General features: G+C 44.4%; 1 protein-coding gene across 1 annotated transcript in view; it reads left to right on the forward strand.

The window, feature by feature from the left end:
• Positions 1-21320, forward strand: part of adarb2 (adenosine deaminase RNA specific B2 (inactive)) — a 603243-nt gene that overhangs the window by 353542 nt on the left and 228381 nt on the right. The window contains 1 exon segment of the mRNA XM_067999193.1: positions 1679-2631. Within this exon segment, the coding sequence (XP_067855294.1) occupies positions 1679-2631 (953 nt within the window).

The raw sequence follows: 21320 nt of genomic DNA on the forward strand, positions 1-21320 counted from the left end.
CGCCCTGCAGCAGGACAGCCTGTCAATCTGGCCGGCTGCCCATTGGGAAACAGAAGAAAAATATTATAATGAGGTCCTGCCATTAATATTGGCAGGACCTCAGCCTCCCCAGGATTTCCGGGTTTCGCCCCAGCAAACACACTCCCCTGCTTTCTCCCCGCCTCCCCATATGTACTGGGGCCTTAGTGTCAGCATCAAATGCTCCCAGTTCAGGTATAACTAGTTAAAACTCTCCCTGCGCTGCCCTAACTATGCACCTTCGCTCCCAATCTCAGAAATAGCAAGCCCTCCTTTTTCGTTGTGAACTCTTCTACTTCACACTCCAATTATCCTGAATAAGATTGCCAATTTAGTACCAACACATACCAAAGTATATGTTGTGGACCCACACCTAACAGGGGTCAGACTGAAGCTGCCCAGACTTATTCACATCGGACCCTTCCAGCCAGCACAGCGAGGAGAATTTCATCCCATCTGTTTTGACAGTGTTCCAGACTGTGTTCCAATGCTTTGACTGTGTTCATGCACTGCAGCATCCGGTTCCTTCAAGTGTTTTAACGGTGCCAGGTTATATTTCGACAGACTACTAAGTCAACACAACAAATGTTCTTTACAATGTCACCATTTCTTCTAAGATCCCAAAATGCCTTTGAAAATACAAAAGAATGAGGATAGGATTGGACTCTGCTGCACTGGCCCCAGTGTAGAATAGGAACACGAGAAAGTATAGGGCAAGAAAAGACCACGCGGTCCATCTACCCAGTATCAAATCTACCTGTCAATCACCCACTCCCTCAAATATCTAACCAATTCTCCATTAATAAGAATAAAGGAATGTACAGGACCAGAATAGTCTGAAATTTACAGTCTAGTTGAAACAGTCTGAAGTAACCACTGAGACAGAGGATGTCACTCTCTAGTCATTGAGGGAGGCTGTCAGACTCCAGGCTGAGGCACAAAGGCAAACAGCTCGTCAGAGAAAAAGTTGGTGGCAGTTAGTCCACGGACCACTGACTTGTGAGTGAGTTTAGTCCACAATCAGGACAGGAGAACGTATCTTACTGTTTTGTGTTACGAGGATTGGCACAAAATAGATGTTTCTCACTAAAAACTGTACTTTGTCTGTATATCTCGTCCTAATATCTCCATCTTAGGCTCGGTGTCCATTTTTCTGATTACGCTCCTGTGAAAGGTGTTAAGGGTGCTATATAAATGCAAGTTGTTGTTAGACATTTCATTTCAAATAAAGCAGCTTATTTACAGTCGGTCTTGTCTCAGTAGAGAGCTTTTCAGTTTGCCTGGCAAAAAGATAGGAGAGTACACGTGGCAGCATGTGTGAGATCATAGTACATGAAACAAGAGGTCTATTGTTACGATCCCCGGGTAACATCACCATTCAACTACATATTGGGCAGTAAAGGTGTGCACCAGATCATAGAGGACATGGCATCTGCTTACAGCAATGACTGGTGGCACTGAACACATGAAAATATCTACTGGAATTTGTAATAGTTAATTAACACCTGAGGGCAGCTGTGAAACCATACACTGCAAGATTCCTCTTCACCAAAAAGCAGAAGGATTGCACTGAAGCCTAGTTTACTGGTATGGTTAAAAGGAGGTTGAAAAATGAGTGTTTTTCGCACAGTAACTGTACCATCTCCTTGTGTTTTAACAGGCACCAGTAGTGTAGAGGTAAAAGAGAATCGCAATGTGGGTAATTTATCATTGGACGATCACGCTCGAGCATCCAGCGATCGGCAGGTGTTCCGCTGTTCGGATGTTTCTAGAAGCGGAACATCTGGTCTGAAAAGGAAAAGACCGCTGGAGGAAGGAAATAATGGACACATGCACCCAAAGGTGCAGCTGAAATGTAAGAAACTGTCGTGGTCGGTGACACCAAAGAATGCCCTAGTGCAGCTAAATGAACTGAAGCCAGGATTACAGTATAAGATGGTCTCCCAGACTGGACCTGTGCATGCACCCATTTTTGCTATTGCAGTCGAAGTTAATGGTTTGGTATTTGAAGGCACGGGACCCACCAAAAAGAAAGCAAAGATGAGGGCGGCAGAGATGGCCCTGCAGTCTTTTGTGCAGTTTCCAAATGCCTCCCAGGCTCATTTCGCCATGGGGAACTGCGTAAATCCCACCGCAGATTTCACATCCGACCAGGCCGATTTCCCCAACACACTGTTCAAAGAGTTTGAGCCGTCGACTCAAAGTGACTGCTTGCCTTGCTGCAGCCCCGCCGAAAATGAATTGCTATATAGCGGTTGCCGACACGGACGATTACTCTGCCACACGTTGGATTTAATGGTCCAAGCCAAACAAAACAAGCACAAGATGCCGTTCCCAGCAGCGAGCCGGAAGAATCCAGTAGAGATGTTAAATGAGCTGCGACCGGGACTGAGGTACGTGTGCCTCTCGGAGACTGTGGAGAAGCGTCTCAAGAGCTTTGTGATGGCAGTGAGGGTTGAAGGGAGAACGTTTGAAGGCTCGGGACGCAGCAAGAAGCTGGCAAAAGCCCAAACTGCACAGGCTGCTCTTCAGACTCTCTTTAACATCCAGCCAGTACCCAGTGGAAAGCCTTGTCAGATGCCTGGCAGGAATAAATGTCCTCATTTACCACAGGTGAGAATTGCCTGCCAGCTATTGGCAGGCCTTAGAATTTCACACCAAATTGTTGGCCGACCTCAGGTAACCTCCATTTACACAGACTGGTGGGCGGGAGAGAAATGATGTGAATTAATTGGGAGGTGCTGAGGAATGAGCACATTTTAACCTATCTTGTATTTGCAGTATCCTGGTAAATTAATGAAAATTTAATGCGATGAATTGTCATCTCTGCAGTCAAATTAATTTTTTTTTTACAAATTTTGAAGTTCAATTGTCAATAAAACACTAGTAGAAGTACACAAAATATATATTAGATGGTCACATTCTGAGGTAAAAACTACTAATTCCTATATATATATATTTTAAAAATCACCGAAATAAGTGCTGTGGAATATTAGGCCTTATGCTGCTTCTCGCAAATGACCAGTAATATAAGATCACTCTTTTTTAAACGGAATATCACCTTAAAAGAACTTTCCGGTCCCCTAGTTCCTGAGCAGCTGTTTGTGGACAGGCAGTCACAGTGAATAGTGCAGCACTGTCTCCCGCCCAAAAACCGGGGTTGGGGGGGGTGGGTGAGGGGAGTGACGTCAGGGCTGGAGGGCAGGAACGGGAATTTGGGAGAGAGCCGGGCGCTGCCCAAGGGACCCGAGGGACCAGCCCCCAGCATAAGGTAAGTACCGAGGTGGGGGTTGCAGAGCCGACACCAGTCGAGGGAGTGAGAGGAAAGATTGTGGCAAGGGTGGGCAACAAGGATTCAATGCGGGGCCCAGAAGAGCACACCTGCTCCCTTGGGCCCCCAAGGAATCCTTCCACAAATGAAAAACCTGAACTTACCTTGGCCTCTTCTGGCCTCTCTGCTCCCCCCCCGCCAGGTTTCTCTGGCGGTTTTGCCACCAGACAGGCCTCCCCCGAGTTCCAGTAAAGATAGCGTCGAGGCCAATTATGTTGTCAAGTCGCGACTTTTACACCTCAATTGAGCCCCTGCCTGTAGCGGGAGTCTCGACCGACTTGAAAGTCGGCGAAGATAAAATGCTGCCAGGCGGGAATGGAGCGACCTCGGCCGGTAAGTCAACTCGCCTGATTTTAACCGTTTCCACCCGCCCGGTCGGGGAGCGGTTAAATTTGGCCCCGCAGTGTCAGTTATTGCCCCTCATCTCCCTGATTCCAGCTTTGTTTCCAGGAGGGTGAAGATTCCCTCACGTTGACGGTTGCGAAAGATAAAAGTAAGTCAACATAGCAATCAGTGCAGACAGCAGGATGCCAGAACTGAGAGGTTATGCCCTATCTAGGAAAGATTGAACAGGCTGAGGCTCTTTTCTCTAGAAAAGAGAAGGCTGAGGGGTGACCTGATAGACGTCTTTAAAATGATGAAGGGGTTCGGTAAAGTAGACGTAGAGAAGATATTTTCCACTTGTGGGGAAGTCCAAAACTAGAGGCCATAAATATAGGATAGTCACTAATAAATCCAATAAGGAATTCAGGAGAAACTTCTTCACTCAGAGAGTGGTGAGAATATGGAACTCACTGCCACGTGGATGAGGCAAATAGCATACATGCATTTAAAGAGAAGCTAGGTAAACACATGAAGGAGAAAGGAATAGAAGGATATTTTGATAGGGTTAGATGAAGTAAGGTGGAAGGAGGCTTGTGTGGAGCATAAACACCGGCATAGACCTGTTAGGCCGAATGGCCTGTTTCTGTGCTGTAAAATTCTATGTAATGCTGTGAAACTAAATTCTAAAAAAGTCCCAGGATGTACAGAAATTTGAGCTGGGACCCAGTTCTATCCACTACGAAGAATTCGGAAGAGGGGGACAGGCATCACTCAAAGGAACAGGGCAGGTGGGCTGATGTCTCCAGTTCCGCCTCTCTTGTGGCCAACAGAAAGTACAGCTAATGAACAAATGTGGAAGTGGGAATGATTTCCTAGTGGCAATTGATCCCAGGAAGCAGCAACACTGAAGCAGCAGCGTTTTGGGGGAAATAAACAACTTCTGTCAAAATGACAAACAACCCTCCCCCCCGATGGAGTGCCATTGAGCTGCTTTGACGTCCTCTGCTCCTCCCCCGACGTGGAATGGACATCCATGAAAATGCCATAAACTGCGCAGATGCCCACATCTGTCCCTGCAATTGGGGATGTGGTCACGCCGGGGCAGAATGGCAACCGGAAGTCCGAGCCTGGCCCAACGCATTTCCAGCAAGGGAGCAGGGCTCAGGGAGTTTCGGGGGCCCGTGCTGTCATTCCAGTGCAGTGCAAAAGGGTTCTTATAAATGTTGAAATTCCAGGGAATTGTATGGGAAGCCCAAACTCGGACTTGCACCCTAATTAGCTTATCATTGTATCATAGTAGGTACAGCACAGGAGGAGGCCAATCGGCCCATCGTGCCTGTGCCGGCTCTTTGAAAGAGCTATCCAATTAGTCCCACTTCCCTGCTCTTTCCCCATAGTCCTGTAAATGTTTTCCCCTTCAGGTATTTATCTAATTCCCTTTTGAAAGATACTATTGAATCTGCTTCCACCACCAGTGCATTCCAGATTATTACAACTCACTGCGTAAAAAAAATGTTTCCTCATGTCGCCTCCAGCTCGTTTGCCGATCACCTTAAATCTGTGTCTTCCGTTTACTGACCCTTCTGCCACTGGAAACAGTTCCTCCTTATTTACTTTATCAAAACCCTTCATGATTTTGAACACCTCTATGAAATCTCCCCTTAACCTTCTCTGTTCTAAGGAGAATAATCCCAGCTTCTCCAGTCTCTCCACATAACTGAAGTCCCTCATCCCCGATACCATTCTAGTAAATCTCTTCTGCACCCTCTCCAAGGCATTGACATCCTTCCTAAAGTGTGGTGCCCAGAATTGAACACAATATTCCAGCTGAGGCCTAACCAGTATTTTATAAAGGTTTAGCATAACCTCTTTGCTTTTGTACTCTATACCTCTATTAATAGACCCCAGGAACTTGAGTCAGTATTGTGATTAAACACAGAGCCCTTCAAGGGGCACTATCTACATGAAAAAGAAAGGCATGACAGCCCTTTTTTCTTGGCTTAAATTCAATAATGCGATAACAAATCATGTCAAAAAGTATTACTGAGTCACATGTACATGGTGCCATCTTAATGAAAATGGTTTCTTCAAGCTATTTTCCTTTCTCATGCAAAAAGTGGGTTTCAGCGGCATGTAGGAAGAATTCAATAGAGAAGTTAAATGTCAAATGTTTCTTTGTACAAGGAGAGCCCCTTTAAGTGCCACTGTTTACCAACTTATAAGCGGCAAAGTTCAAATTATACAAATATCACGGGTTTTACACATTTCACTGTATACATAACTGTAATTTGTTTTATAACAATTTACAAGCCCTTTAAAGGATCATCTGAACAATTTTCTAGTTGTTCATTTTGGTGTCCAAACACATCCCATATTACACTGTCCACACATTCATTAGTGCTGCCGCATTTGCCTGCATAACAACAGTGACTGCACTTCCAAAGTAATTCATTACCTGTGAAGTGCTTCAGTGCAACCTGAGGGCGCAAAAGATTTCTTTGTTCTTTCATTTTAAGAAAAGATTGTTATATTTAAGATTATTCCCGGTGCTGTGACTTCAATCACTGTCTGTCAGCCCCTGGGCACTGATATGCTGGGAAACCTATGGTAAGACACAGAAAACTATATCACAAACGTGCTCAGCTTTAAATCAGTATTTGGGTAAAAAGAAAGAAAGAGCTTGCATTTATATAGCACCTTACATGCCCTCAAGAAGTCCCAAAGCGCTTTACAGCCAATTAAGTACTTTTTGAAGTGTAATCACTGTTGTAAACGCAGCAGCCAATTTGCGCACAGCAAGATCCCACAAATAGTAATGAGATAATGACCAGATAATCTGTTTTTTGGTGATGGTTGAGGGATAAATATTGACCAGGATACCGGGGTGAACTCCCTTGCTTTTCTTCGAATAGTGTCGTGAGATCTTTTACGTCCACTGAGAGGGCAGACAGGATCTCGGTTTAATGTCTTATTCGAGGGACGGCACCTCCGACAGTGCAGCACTCTCTCAGCACTGGGCTGACTCTAAGGCGAGACTGCAACTACTGAGCCATGGCTGACATGGCTGAAGCAGTAGGGACAGGCGCTGAATTGTCCAACAGGTTTGAGGTGCTTGTAGCCTGTATGGACGAAAGCAGGGATGGGAGGGTGGATGAGCAAACTGACCATGGCACCATGGTACAGGAAGCCATTCTAAGGGGGGGGAGTTAGTAGGAATGTAATGGTAATAGGGGACAGTATAGTCAGGGGGATAGACACAATTCTCTGCAGCCAAGAAGGAGAGTCCAGAGGCTCTGGGATGTCTGCTCTGGGATGGAGAGGAACTTGCAGTGGGAGGGGGAGGATCCAGTTGTCGTGGTCCACGTAGGTACCAACGACATAGGCAGGATGAGGGAAGAAGTTCTGCTTAGAGAGTATGAGCAGCTAGGAGCTAAATTAAAAAGCAGAACCTCAAAGGTAATAATCTCTGGATTATTACCTGAGCCACGAGCAAATTGGCACAGGGTAAATAAGATTAGAGAGTTAAATTTGTGGCTCAAAGATTGGTGTGGGAGAAATGGGTTTCGATTCATGGGGCACTGGTGCCTCTACTGGGGAAAGTGGGAGCTGTACCGTTGGGAATGGCCTTCATCTGAACCGTGCTGGGGCTGGTGTTCTGGCAAATCGTATAACTAGGGCGGTAGAGAGGGTTTTAAACTAAATAATGGGGGTGAGTGATCAAGTGAGGGGAGATGTGATAAATTAAAGGAAGAAGACAACACAAGAGAGCAAGGCAACAATAAGGGAAATGATAATCAGAGAGTGGCAGGAAGGGACAGAGCATGCAAACTTAAGAGTGCGCCAGCAGATAAGGCTAGAGGTTGCAAAAATAGTAAAAAGACAGCACTAAAGTCTTTGGATCTGAATGCGGGTAGCATTCGTAACAAAATGGATGAATTGACAGCTCAAATAGAAATAAATATGTACGATCTGATAGCCATTACAGAGACATAGCTGCAAGATGACAAAGGCTGGAACCTGAATATTCAAGAGTACTTGACATTTCGGAAGGACAGGGAGCTAGGAAAAGGTAGAGGGGTAGCTCTGTTAATTAAGGATGACATGAGTATAATAGAGCGAAATGACCTTAGTTCTAAAGACCAAGATGTCGAATCAGTTTGGGTAGAGATAAGAAATAGTAAAGGCAAGAAATCACTTGTGGGAGTAGTTTATAGGCCTCCTAACAACAACCATACTGTAGGACAGGGTATACAGGAAGAAATAATGGGGGCTTGTGAGAAAGGAACAGTGATAATCATAGGTGATTTTAATCTACATATAGAGTGGAAGAATCTGATTGGCAAAGGTAGCCTGGAAGATAAGTACATAGAGTGCTTTTGGGACAGTTTCTTAGAGCAGCATGTTCTAGAGCCATCCAGAGAGCAGGCTATTCTAGATCTGGTAATGTGTAATGAGACAGGATTAATTAATGACCTCATTGTAAAGGAGCCTCTAGGTAGCAGAGATCACAATATGATTGAATTTCACATTCAGTTTGAGGGGGAGAAGAGTAAGAAGAGTAAGAGTATTTTAAACTTAAATAAGAGCAATTATGAGGGCATGAAGATAGAGCTGGCTAAAGTGTACTGGGAACTTAGGTTAAGGGATAGGTCAGTGGAGATGCAGTGACAGACGTTTAATGACATTTTTCATAACACTCAGCAAAGTCACATTCCAGTGAGAAAGAAAGACTCTAGGGGAAGGATGTACCATCCGTGGATAACGAAGGAAGTTAAAGATAGTATCAAATTGAAAGAAAAAGCATACAATTACGCGAAGATTAGTGGCAGGTCAAAAGATTGGTCAGAATATAAAAAGCAGCAAAGAATGACTAAAAGAATAATAAGGAGGGAGAAATTAGAGTACGAGAGAAAGCTAGCTAGAAATATAAAAACAGATAGTAAGAGTTTCTACAGGTATTTAAAAAGGAAAAGAGTAAGTAAAGTGAGCGTTGGTCCTCTAGAGAGTGAGTCTGGGAATTAATAATGGATATTAAGGAAATGGCGGATGAATTGAACAGATATTTTGCGTCCATCTTCACTATAAAGGATGCAAATAACATGCCAGAAATAAATGTGAATCAAGAGGTGAAAGGGAGCGAGGAACTTAAAACATTTACAATCATCAGGGGAAGGGTTTTGAAAAAATTATTAGAACTAAAAGCTGACAAGTCCCCAGGTCCTGACACATTTCATCCTGGGGTCTTAAAAGAAGTGGCTGCAGAGATAGTAGATGCATTGGTATTAATTTTCCAAAATTCCCTAGATTCTGGAAGGGTCCCATCAGATTGGAAAATAGCGAATGTAATTCCTCTATTCGAGAAAGGAGGGAGACAGAAAGCAGGAAACTACAGGCCAGTTAGCTTAACATCTATCATAGGGAAAATGCTAGAATCTATTATTAAGCAGGTTTAGCAGGGCACTTAGAAAATCTCAATGCAATCAGGTAAAGTCAGCACGGCTTTGTGAAAGGGAAATCGTGTTTGACTAATTTATTAGAGTTCTTTGAGGAAGTAACAAACAACGTGGATAAAGGGGATCCTGTGGATGTAGTGTACTTGGATTTCCAAAAGGCTTTTGACCAGGTGCCAGATCAAAGGCTACGACACAAAATAAGAACTCATGTAGGGGGTAACATATTAGTATGGATAAAGGATTGGTAGCTAACAGGAAACAGAGAGTAGGCATAAATGGGCCATTTTCAGGTTGGCAAGTAACGAGTGGAGTGCCACAGGGATTAGTGCTTGGGCCTCAACTATTTACAATCTGTATCAATGACTTGGATGAAGGGACCGAATGTATGGTTGTTAAATTTGCTAATGACACAAAGGTATGTTGGAAAGTAAGTTGTGAAGAGGACATAAGGGGTCTGCAAAGGGATGTAGATAGGTTAAGTGAGTGGGCAAAAATTTGGCAGGTGGAAATAATGTGGGAAAATGTGAACTTGTCCACTTTGACAGGAGGAATAGAAAAGCAGTATATTATTTAAATGGAGAGAGATTGCAGAACTCTGAGATACAGAGGGATCTGGGTGTCTTAGTACATGAATTCACAAAAAGTTCGTATGCAGGTACAGCAAGTGATTAGGAAGGCAAATGGAATGTTGTCATTTATTGCAAGGGGAATGGAATATAAAAGTAGAGATGTTTTGCTACAGTTGTACAGGGCATTGGTGAGACCACATCTGGAATACTGTGTGCAGTTTTGGTCTCCTTATTTAAGAAAGGACATAATTGCTTTGGAGGCGGTTCAGAGAAGGTTCACTCGACTGATTCCTGGGATGAGGGGGTTATCTTATGAGGAAAGGTTGGACAAGTTGGGCCTGTATACACTGGAGTTTAGAAGAATTAGACGTGATCTTATTGAAACATATAAGATCCTGAGGGGACTTGAAGGGGTAGATGCTGAGAGGATGTTTCCCCTTGTGGGAGAGACTAGAATTAGGGGACACAGTTTAAAAATAAGGGGTCTCACTTTTAAGATGGAGATGAGGAGAATTTTTTTCTCATAGAGAGTCATAGAGTCATAGAGTTATACAGCACGGATAGAGGCCCTTCGGCCCATCGTGTCCGCGCCGGCCATCAGCCCTGTCTACTCTAATCCCATATTCCAGCATTTGGTCCGTAGCCTTGTATGCTATGGCATTTCAAGTGCTCATCCAAATGCTTCTTGAATGTTGTGAGGGTTCCTGCCTCCACAACCCTTTCGGGCAGTGAGTTCCAGACTCCAACCACCCTCTGGGTGAAAAAGTTCTTTCTCAAATCCCCTCTAAACCTCCCGCCTTTTACCTTGAATCTATGTCCCCTTGTTATAGAACCCTCAACGAAGGGAAAAAGCTCCTTAGTATCCATCCTATCTGTGCCCCTCATAATTTTGTACACCTCAATCATGTCCCCCCTCAGCCTCCTCTGCTCCAAGGAAAACAAACCCAATCTTCCCAGTCTCTCTTCATAGCTGAAGCGCTCCAGCCCTGGTAACATCCTGGTGAATCTCCTCTGCACCCTCTCCAAAGCGATCACATCCTTCCTGTAGTGTGGCGACCAGAACTGCACACAGTACTCCAGCTGTGGCCTAACCAGTGTTTTATACAGCTCCATCATAACCTCCTTGCTCTTATATTCTATGCCTCGGCTAATAAAGGCAAGTATCCCATATGCCTTCTTTACCACCTTATCTACCTGTTCCGCCGCCTTCAGGGATCTGTGAACTTGCACACCAAGATCCCTCTGACCCTCTGTCTTGCCTAGGGTCCTCCCATTCATTGTGTATTCCCTTGCCTTGTTAGTCCCTCCAAAGTGCATCACCTCACACTTTTCCGGGTTAAATTCCATTTGCCACTGTTCCGCCCATCTGACCAACCCATCTATATCGTCCTGCAGACTGAGGCTATCCTCCTCGCTATTTACCACCCTACCAATCTTTGTATCATCAGCGAACTTACTGATCATACCTTTTACATTCATATCCAAGTCATTAATGTAGACCACAAACAGCAAGGGACCCAGCACCGATCCCTGTGGTACCCCACTGGCCACAGGCTTCCAGTCACAAAAACAACCTTCGACCATCACCCTCTGCCTTCTGCCACTAAGCCAGTTTTGTATCCAAAGTGCCAAGGCACCCTGGATTCCATGGGCTCGTACCTTCTTGACCAGTCTCCTGTGCGGGACTTTATCGAAGGCCTTACTGAAATCCATGTATACCACATCCACTGCGTTACCCTCATCCACACGCCTAGTCACCCCCTCAAAAAATTCAATCAAATTAGTCAGACATGATCTTCCCTTGACAAAGCCATGTTGACTATCCCTGATTAATCCTTGCTTCTCCAAGTGGAGACTAATTTTGTCCTTCAGAATTTTTTCCAATAATTTTCCTACCACTGATGTTAGGCTCACTGGCCTGTAGTTCCCCGGTTTTTCCCTACTCCCCTTCTTGAATAATGGTATTATATTAGCGGTTCTCCAGTCCTCTGGCACATCCCCTGTGGCCAGAGAGGTTCTGAATATATGTGTCAGAGCCCCCGCAATCTCCTCCTTCAATGACCCTGCCTCCACCGCTCTCTGGGGAAGGGAGTTCCACAGACTCACAACCCTAGAGGGTTGTGAGTCTGTGGAACTCCCTTCCCCAGAGAGCGGTGGAGGCAGGGTCATTGAATATTTTTAAGGCTGAGTTAGATAGATTCCTGATTAACAAGGGAGTCAAAGGTTATAGTAGGTAGACGGGAAAGTAGGGTTGAGGTCACAATCAAATCAGCCATGATCTTATCAAATGGCAGAGCAGACTTGAGGGGCCAAATGGCCTACTCCTGCACTTAAATCGTATGTTCGGATGAACCACAATGAAAACACAAAGGCCCCTGAAAATCTGTGGAGCAGCACGTCCCAGCACAAGTGCCGAGCTGCACCAGCATTGGGCCTCCACCGCTGACCCCACCAAACGTTTGTATGGTTAGAAGGAGCTAACTTCATTTCCCTTCCTTTGACGAGCATTCACGCCACTAAGTCAGAAAGTCCAGTATAAGTGTCTGGGGGTGGGGGATCCAGAAACATGTAATGCATGTATGTCATTGGGCCCCAAATTTAATTTTAAATGAGCTTACTGCCTGATTCGAGGGGTGCTTTGGCCACCCTGCTGTAGGCATGGAGGAACATTGCCGCGCCCACATAGGAGCAAAGGAACATTAGAAAGAGGAGTAGGCCGTTCAGCTCCTTGGGCCTGCTCCGCCATTCAATTAGATCACGGCTGATCTGCACCTCAACTCCATTTTCCAGCCTTGGCTCCACATCCCTCGATACCCTTACCCAACAAAATTCTATCTATCGCAGTCTTGAAAGCTCCAACTGTCCTAGCTTCCATGGCCTTGTGGGGGAGAGAGTTCCAGATTTCCACTAGTCTTTGTGTGAAAAAATGCTTCTCTATTTCACTCCTGAATGGCCTAGCTCTAATTTTAAGATTATATCCCCTTGTTCTTATTTCTCCCACCAGAAGAAATAGTTTCTCTGTATCTATCCTATCAAATCCTTTTAATGCCTCAATTAGATCACCACTAGAACTCTTATACTCAAGGAAATACAAGTCACATCTATGCAACCTGCCACAGCGATGGTGGGATCAGGGTGGTAAGTTATTCCCCACCATTATTGAAGCATTACCCCAGCACCACAACCCCCCAATTTCCGCTGGGCAAAAGGCCTTAAAATTTCCGCTCCATGCGCTAACAATTCGTTTATTTTATGTGCTTTTGACAACATTTACAGCCCTGCGTCATGTGATTGTGAGTTGCCTGAATTTTAAAAAAAGGGTTTACCGAATAAAAATTATCATGAAAATGATGCCCTTTGAATGTCAGTGGTAGGCCTCCCACCTCTGAGTTAGAAGGTCAAGGAATCAAGTCCCATTACGGACTTGAACACATAATCTAGGCTGACAAGTCACTGACAAGAGGCACTATTCGAAGAAGAGCAGTCCTGGCCTGTGTTTGGTCATGGTGAGTATATGCTCTGGTGATTTTGGCAGTAAGAGAGAGGGTATCAATGAGGCTTTGATTCCATGCAGTTTAGTTGGTGAACAGCATGTGTCCAGGTTCCTTTGCAGTTTATGTAGACTTGCCATTTCTTAAATACAGTGAATGCAACCGCCAAAACTAAATGCTTATCCCCATGAAGTATTGCTTTAAAAGCAGACGCAAGATGGAATGAAAATCTGTGAAGCTGCTTAAGCTGCTTAACCCTATAACTGCTTGTACAAAGAGGACTTAAATCAACAGATGAGTCAATAATGACTGGGGGCAAAGAGCTTGTACATTTTGTGGTCAATTATGTGTGATAAGTAATTCATCTCATTAAACCCTCGGGCCGGGAGCATGAACACAATTGGCATAAAGTATTCAGAACGCATGCAATTATTTTCCTTGCCGCCTGCAGTAAACTAACCTTAACAATAGAGCTAACAAATCCCAAGGAACTGATCCTACCCAGAACATGGCGATATTTAGACATTCTGGTGATGTCATCACACAAGTACAATGCAAAGATATTTTCTGATACCTCATCCTCCATTCTTCCAATGAGAAGGGTACAGTAGCATAGTGGTTATGTTACTGGACTAGTAAACCAAAGGCCTGGACTAATAATCCAGGGTCTATGAGTTCAAATCCTGCCATAGCAGCTGGGGAATTTAAATTCAATTAATTAAATAAAAATCTGAAGTTTAAAAAAACCAGTATCAACCCATCTGGTTCACTAATGTCCTTTAGGGAAGGAAACCTGACGTCCTTACCCAGTCTGGCCTATACGTGACTCCTGACCCACAACAATGTGGTTGATTCTGAAATGGCCTAGCAAGCCAGTCAGTTGCAAAATCTCGCTTAAAAAAAGTCATAATATGAATAAAACCGGACGGACCACCCGGCATCGGACACGACAAAGGTAAACAAAGCCCAGTCGACTCTGCAAAGTCCTCCTCACAAACATGTGGGGACTTGTGCCAAAATTGGGAGAGCTGTCCCACAGACTAGTCAAGCAACAGCCTGACATAGCCATACTCACAGAATCATACCTTTCAGCCAACGTCCCAGACTCTTCCATCACCATCCCTGGCTACGTCCTGTCCCACCGGCAGGACAGACCAACCAGAGGTGGGCCATCAGCAGCAGAATTGTATTCCAGCACAATCTGTAACCTCGTGGTCCCGGCATATTCCTCACTCTACCATTACCAACAAGCCAGGGGATCAACCCTGGTTCAATGAGGAGTGTAGAAGAGCATGCCAGGAGCAGCACCAGGTGTACCTCAAAATGAGGTGCCAACATGGTGAAGCTACAACTCCATGACTACATGACATGCTAAACAACGGAAGCAACATGCTATGGAAAGAGCTAAATGATTCCACAACCCACGGTATCAGATCAAAGCTCTGCAGTCCTGCCACATCCAGTCGTGAATGGTGGTGGACAATTAAACAACTAACAGGAGGAGGTTCTGTGAACATCCCCATCCTCAATGATGGCAGAGTCCAGCACGTAAGTGCAAAAGACAAGACTGAAGCGTTTGCAAACATCTTCAGCCAGAAGTGCCGAGTGGAAGATCCATCGTGGCCTCCTCCCGATATCCCCACCATCACAGAAGCCAGTCTTCAGCCAATTCGATTCACTCCACGTGATATCAAGAAACAGCTGAGTGCACTGGATACAACAAAGGCTATGGGCCCCGACAACATCCCGGCTGTAGTGCTGAAGACTTGTGCTCCAGAACTAGCTGCGCCTCTAGCCAAAGTGTTCCAGTACAGCTACAACACTGGCATCTACCCAACAATGTGGAAAATTGCCCAGGTATGTCCTGTCCACAAAAAGCAGGACAAATCCAATCCGGCCAATTACCACCCCAATCAGTCTACTCTCAATCATCAGCAAAGTAATGGAAGGTGTCGTCGACAGTGCTATCAAGCGGCACTTACTCACCAATAACCTGCTCACCGATGCTCAGTTTGGGTTCCGCCAGGACCACTCGGCTCCAGACCTCATTACAGCCTGGGTCCAAACATGGACAAAAGAGCTGAATTCCAGAGGTGAGGTGAGAGTGACTGCCCTTGACATCAAGGCAGCATTTGACCGAGTGTGGCACCAAGGAGCCCTAGTAAAATTGAAGTCAATGGGAATCAGCGGAAAATTCTCCAGTGGCTGGTGTCATACCTAGCACAAAGGAAGATGGTAGTGGTTGTTGGAGGCCAAACAGCTCAGCCCCAGGATATTGCTGCAGGAGTTTCTCAGGGCAGTGTCCTAGGCCCAACCATCTTCAGCTGCTTCATCAATGACCTTCCCTCCATCATAAGGTCACAACTGGGGATGTTCGCTGATGATTGCACAGTGTTCAGTTCCATTCACAACCCTTCAGATAATGAAGCAGTCCGTGCCCACGTGCATCAAGACCTGGACAACATCCAGGCTTGGGCTGATAACATTGGGTTGTGAATGGAACTGGGCAAGTAACATTCGCACCAGACAAGTGCCAGGCAATGACCATCTCCAACAAGAGAGAGTCTAACCACCTCCCCTTGACATTCAATGGCATTACTATCACCGAATCCCCCACCATCAACAACGTGGGGGTCACCATTGACCAGAAACTTAACTGGACCAGCCATTTAAATACTGTGGCTACAAGAGCAGGTCAGAGGCTGGGTATTCTGCGGCGAGTGACTCACCTCCTGACTCCCCAGTGCATTTCCACCATCTACAAGACACAAGTCAGGAGTGTGATGGAATACTCTCCACTTGCCTGGATGAGTGCAGCTCCAACAACACTCAAGAAGCTTGACACCACCCAGGACAAAGCAGCCCGCTTGATTGGCACCCCATCCACCACCCTAAACATTCACTCCCTTCACCACAGGCGCACTGTGGCGGCAGTGTGTACCATCCGCAGGATGCACTGCAGCAACTCGCCTAGGCTTCTTCGACAGAACCTCCCAAACCCGCGACCTCTACCACCTAGAAGGACAAGGGCAGCAGGCACATGGGAACAACACCACCTGCACATTCCTCTCCAAGCCACACACCATCCCGACTTGGAAATATATCGCCGTTCCTTCATCGTCGCTGGGTCAAAATCCTGGAACTCCCTTCCTAACAGCACTGTGGGAGAACCTTCACCACTCGGACTGCAGCGGTTCAAGAAGGTGGCTCACCATCATCTTCTCAAGGGCAATTAGAGATGGGCAATAAATGCTGGCCTTGCCAGTCACGCCCACATCCCATGAACGAATAAAAAAAAATATCTGTAGGCACACACAGTGATCTCATTCACTTGTTTGAGGTCAGATTTTCCTGCTTATACAGCAAAACAAAATGTAGGAAAGTCCTTTTGACCTTGGTCTACATCTTTAAGTAAATGGGATGTGGAATTATCATTTTCTACATGGTGTCTGCATAACGCAGGCTTATATTCCAGGTATCAGGATATTTCTTGCTTTACCTTTTATTCCAGTCAAGAACCAGTTGGATTATTCACTTTTGCCATTAAATACAAGATAAGGTATAACTTGGGATTTATTACAATGCTGTACACATCATGGGGTCCAAATGACATCATCCTCTACAAGGCGAAGCAGAGTGGTTTGCCATGCTTCTCCAAAGCCCAAGGAATACAGCAATTTGCGCTTTATTACATATAATCAATAAATAAAAAAGTCTCATTATTCCAAGTTCAATAATTATTACAGCAAAAAGTCTATTTTGTAGCACTATTATACTGCACAACTCCTTCTGCAGTGTTATTGACCTGCAACACTTGCAGTACAATAATATACTATATGACTTATAGTACAGTGTTATTGTAACTTAACATGCAGGAATATTGCACTATAACTTATCATGCAGGGATAGTGTACTAAAACAAATTGTGCAGGGGTGTTGCACTGTATGACATAATGCAGTGGTATTGCAATATAACTTATTGTACAGTAACTTATAATACAGGGATAGCACACTCTATGGTTTATAGTGTAGCAACATTGCTCTGAATGACTTATAGTACAGAGATATATAGTTGAGTGATATTACACTGTAACTTATAGTGTAGAGATGTCACACTGTAACTTATAGTAGAGGGATATTATACTCCCTCTGTGCTGCACTGAAGTGTCAGCCTAGATTTTATGCTCAAGTCTGTGGACATGATGTGGAGATGCTGGTGATGGACTGGGGTGGACAAATGTAAGGAATCTTACAACACCAGGTTATAGTCCAACAGCTTTATTTGGAATCACAAGTCTGTGGAGTGGGACTTGAACCACACAACCTTCAGTCTCAGAGACCAGAGTGCTACCAACAGAGCCACAGCTGACATGAGACATAAAAACCAAATGTAAAAAGGGGAGAGTAGCACAGGGAGGTAGCTGTGCCCAAACAGGAGCACAGGTAGTGTAAAAATGCCTTGGCCACCCGGAATTACTATCGGGCTCCTAATGTTTAACATTTGAAAGCTGAATTGATTCTAGTGCACAGGAGCTAAAATACTACAGTGAATTTCAACACCGCTGTAAAAAAAATCTGATGTAGACTTAGGCCTTCTGGTCACCTTCTCAACTGGTCTATTGCAACAGAGAGGCAAACAGAGAGGCGGGAACTAAAAGACTTAAAAAAGAATCAAATGAGAATACTGTACAAAATATGTATTAACAGTAACACTGACAGTTTAGATATTACAGCAAAACTCCATCAAGAGGAAATGGTAAATTGCTGTTCAGCAAAAAACAACACAGTGGCTGCATGTGAGCAAGAGCGTTTTACAGCACACCCGTAAAACTTCAAGCTGTTGTTGGCTAATAGATCTCAGCGTGTTGAGGATTGGGACTGCCGTACGCTCAACTATCAGTCACTGCCGTGGCTCTCGCTCTCCAGACTGACTGCCTGCTGTTGTCACTGTTTGTCTGCCATCAGACACAAATCAGGACTCCTGCAGGGTGTTGGCACTCTCGCTACCTGAGACATTTGTTTGTCGTTTTGTTCTGCCATACTGCGTGTTGTCTTGGCAGAGTGTAAGTGTAAAAATGTTACAGCATGATAGTGGATGAAACATTCTGCTTGTCCAATGCTGTTCTTATATTAATGAACTACTAGTTGGAGTGGTTCTGTAATGTAGTTTGAGGGTCCTGCTGCTCTGGAATCTATCTCTTTTAAATTGGAGGGCACAAAAACATATGTACAAGGTGAAAACTCCTCTGGTGACTTTGTGTAGCTACATTTTGAATGCATTTGCAAAGATTCCCTCTGTACAATATTTCTAGCAAATTTGTAATCTCATTCTAAAGCAGGCAGATGAAGGATCAGCCCAATGGGGCCTGACAGTGTTCACACATCACAGAGGAATTGTATAAATGGAGACAGTGCGAGAGAGTGAGATCAGGTCCAGGGCCAGCAAAAGCAGCAGAAAACCAGACGGGAGCACCAGTCAAGCCGAGATCTGGGTGTAAGGGATTCCCAATCAGGACGCAGTCCATAATTCGCCATTTGAATTGCTCAATTCTAAAGAAACACATTTACAATTGCTCTAGAAATATTCAACAGAGGATTTCATGAATGTATTTGCATTGTTGCTACACATAGCTGTCCGAGGAATTTTTAACTTGAATTTTTAAGTCAGGGTTTACAACTTTATTTTCTGACCATCCTTCACCAGGTGCGAGAGGGATGTTACAATTTAGACTTAGAATCATAGAAAGGTTACAGCACGGAAGGAGGCCGTTTGGCCCATCGAGTCCGTGCGGATCTATGCAAAAGCAATCCAGCTAGTCCCACTCCCCCACCCTATCCCAGTAGCCCTGCAAATTTTTTCCTTTCAAGTACTTATCCAGTTCCCTTTTGAAGGCCATGATTGAATCTGCCTCCACCACCCCCTCAGGCAGTGCAGTCCAAATCCTAACCACTCGCTGTGTAAAAATGTTTTTCCTCATGTCACCTTTGGTTCTTTTGCCAATCACCTTAAATCTATGACCTCTGGTTCTTGACCCTTCTGCCAATGGGAACAGTTTCTCTCTATCTACTCTGTCTAGACCCTTCATGATTTTGAATACCTCTATCAAATCTCCTCTCAACTGTCTCTGTTCCAAGGAGAACAACCCCAGCTTCTCCAGTCTAACCACGTAACTAAGGTCCCTCATCCCTGGAATTATTCTAGTAAATCTCTTCTGTACTCTCTCTAAGGTCTTCACATCTTTCCTAAAGTGCGGTGTCCAGAACTGGACACAATATTCAAGCTGTGGCCGAACCAGTGTTTTATAAAGGTTCATCATGACTTTCCATACTTTTGTACTCTATGCTTCTATTTATAAAGCCGAGGATCCCGTAAGCTTTTTCAATCGCTTTCTCAACCTGCCCTGCCATCTTCAACGATTTATGTACATATACCCCCAGATCTCTCTGTTCCTGTACCCCTTTTAGAATTGTGCCCTTTAGTTTATATTGCCTCTCCTCATTCTTCCTACCAAAATGTATCACCTCGCATTTTTCTGCATTAAATTTCATCTGCCACGTGTCCGCCCATTCCACCAGCCTGTCTAAATCCTCTTGAAGTGCTTTTACAGAAGTTCAAGCTATTTGTTGGTAAGAAATGTACAATCATGTTCCTCAGTGGAAGCAGAAAATAGTCTTTGTGAGAACTACAAGTTTATGGACCATAATTCATCTTCATGTTCGTGATAAGACAAACCAAGCTGCTAACACACAAAATTTGTTTTTTTATAGTCATAAGTCCTTTAAAGAACAGATACTTGCTTTGAAAGCTGATCTGTCAGATAAAGGTGATTAGGTTACCAACCCTCTGGGATTGTTCTGGACTCTCCATGACACTGTTGTGAGCAACCCAGGAGAAAAATCATTGCGGCATTAAAATATTTTGTGGGTTTCTTTCATTTTCTTTGAACACTTTTGTTATACAAATATTGGAGATGGGAAAAAAAGGCTGTTTGACTGGGCAGGCTGGCTGGAGGCCAGAGGTCATGTGATGAAATCTCCAAGAATATGTCCAACCAGAATTGGCAACCCGAAGGGTGATGATCAAATAATACCAACAATAAGGCATGAGAATGATCATCTGGGGGGGGGTTTGAATATGAATACAATTAACTAGATCTGGGCAATTTGACACAGTTTCAACCCACAGTATACAGTAGACACATTCCATTTACACATGGGAACCTTCAACTAAACAAAAGCAAGCAGACTTCTTCCTGCCCTCCACCCTGTGCAAATGGGCTGATCACGTTAAACTGAGTGCTATTGGCATCCTTCTATTGGCACCACTTCTAAATCGTTTAGAATTGATATCGCACCAATACATGAAAATCAACCCTCTTGTCTCCAAACAAATTTGCTGACCTTTAGTGAAGGCATAATCTTCATGTAGGCCAGATCAGGCAGAAATGGCAAGTCCCTTCCCTGAAGGGCATTAATGAACCATTTGGGAGTTCACGACAATTCAAAAGCTTTCACGGTAATTTTTTTCTGTAGAGGCAGCCCACAAATTACCAGATTTATTGAATTTGAATTCAATGATGGGACTTGAACTCATAACCTTTGGATTACTAGTCCAATACCATAACCACCAGACTCCAACTATTCACAAGAGATGTGAACAATGTAACCTCCCAAACAGAAATAACATCAGTAAAATCAAGACTTCAATATAAATGACATGGAAGACATGCTAAAAACAAATAGAACCCCAGAGAAAGGTAGTATTTATCCTAGAGAGACTAGGGAAATTATTTGTGAACTCTCCTGCCTTCAACCATCCTGCCCAGCCAAACAGCTTCTTGTCCCATATGAGGGAGTCACTGGATGCTGGGGAGGTAAAAGTAAACTGGAAACAGGTTTAAGTGGTGCCCATATTCAAAAGGGGAGGCAAAATAGTAACAGGCAACTACAGACCCATTAGTCTTACTTTAATTCAATGTAAAATAATGGAATCAATTAGTAAGAGTAAACTGGAAGATTGCATGTACAATATTAGCCCAGAATTTGCTGCAGCCAGTAGACAGACGGCACCCACCGTTAGTTTGACTTGCCCTCGCCCGTGTAATCTCCATGATATTTTGTGACGCAAGTTGCT

The sequence above is a fragment of the Heptranchias perlo genome, chromosome 2, assembly GCF_035084215.1.
Source record: "Heptranchias perlo isolate sHepPer1 chromosome 2, sHepPer1.hap1, whole genome shotgun sequence".
NCBI lineage: Eukaryota > Metazoa > Chordata > Chondrichthyes > Hexanchiformes > Hexanchidae > Heptranchias > Heptranchias perlo.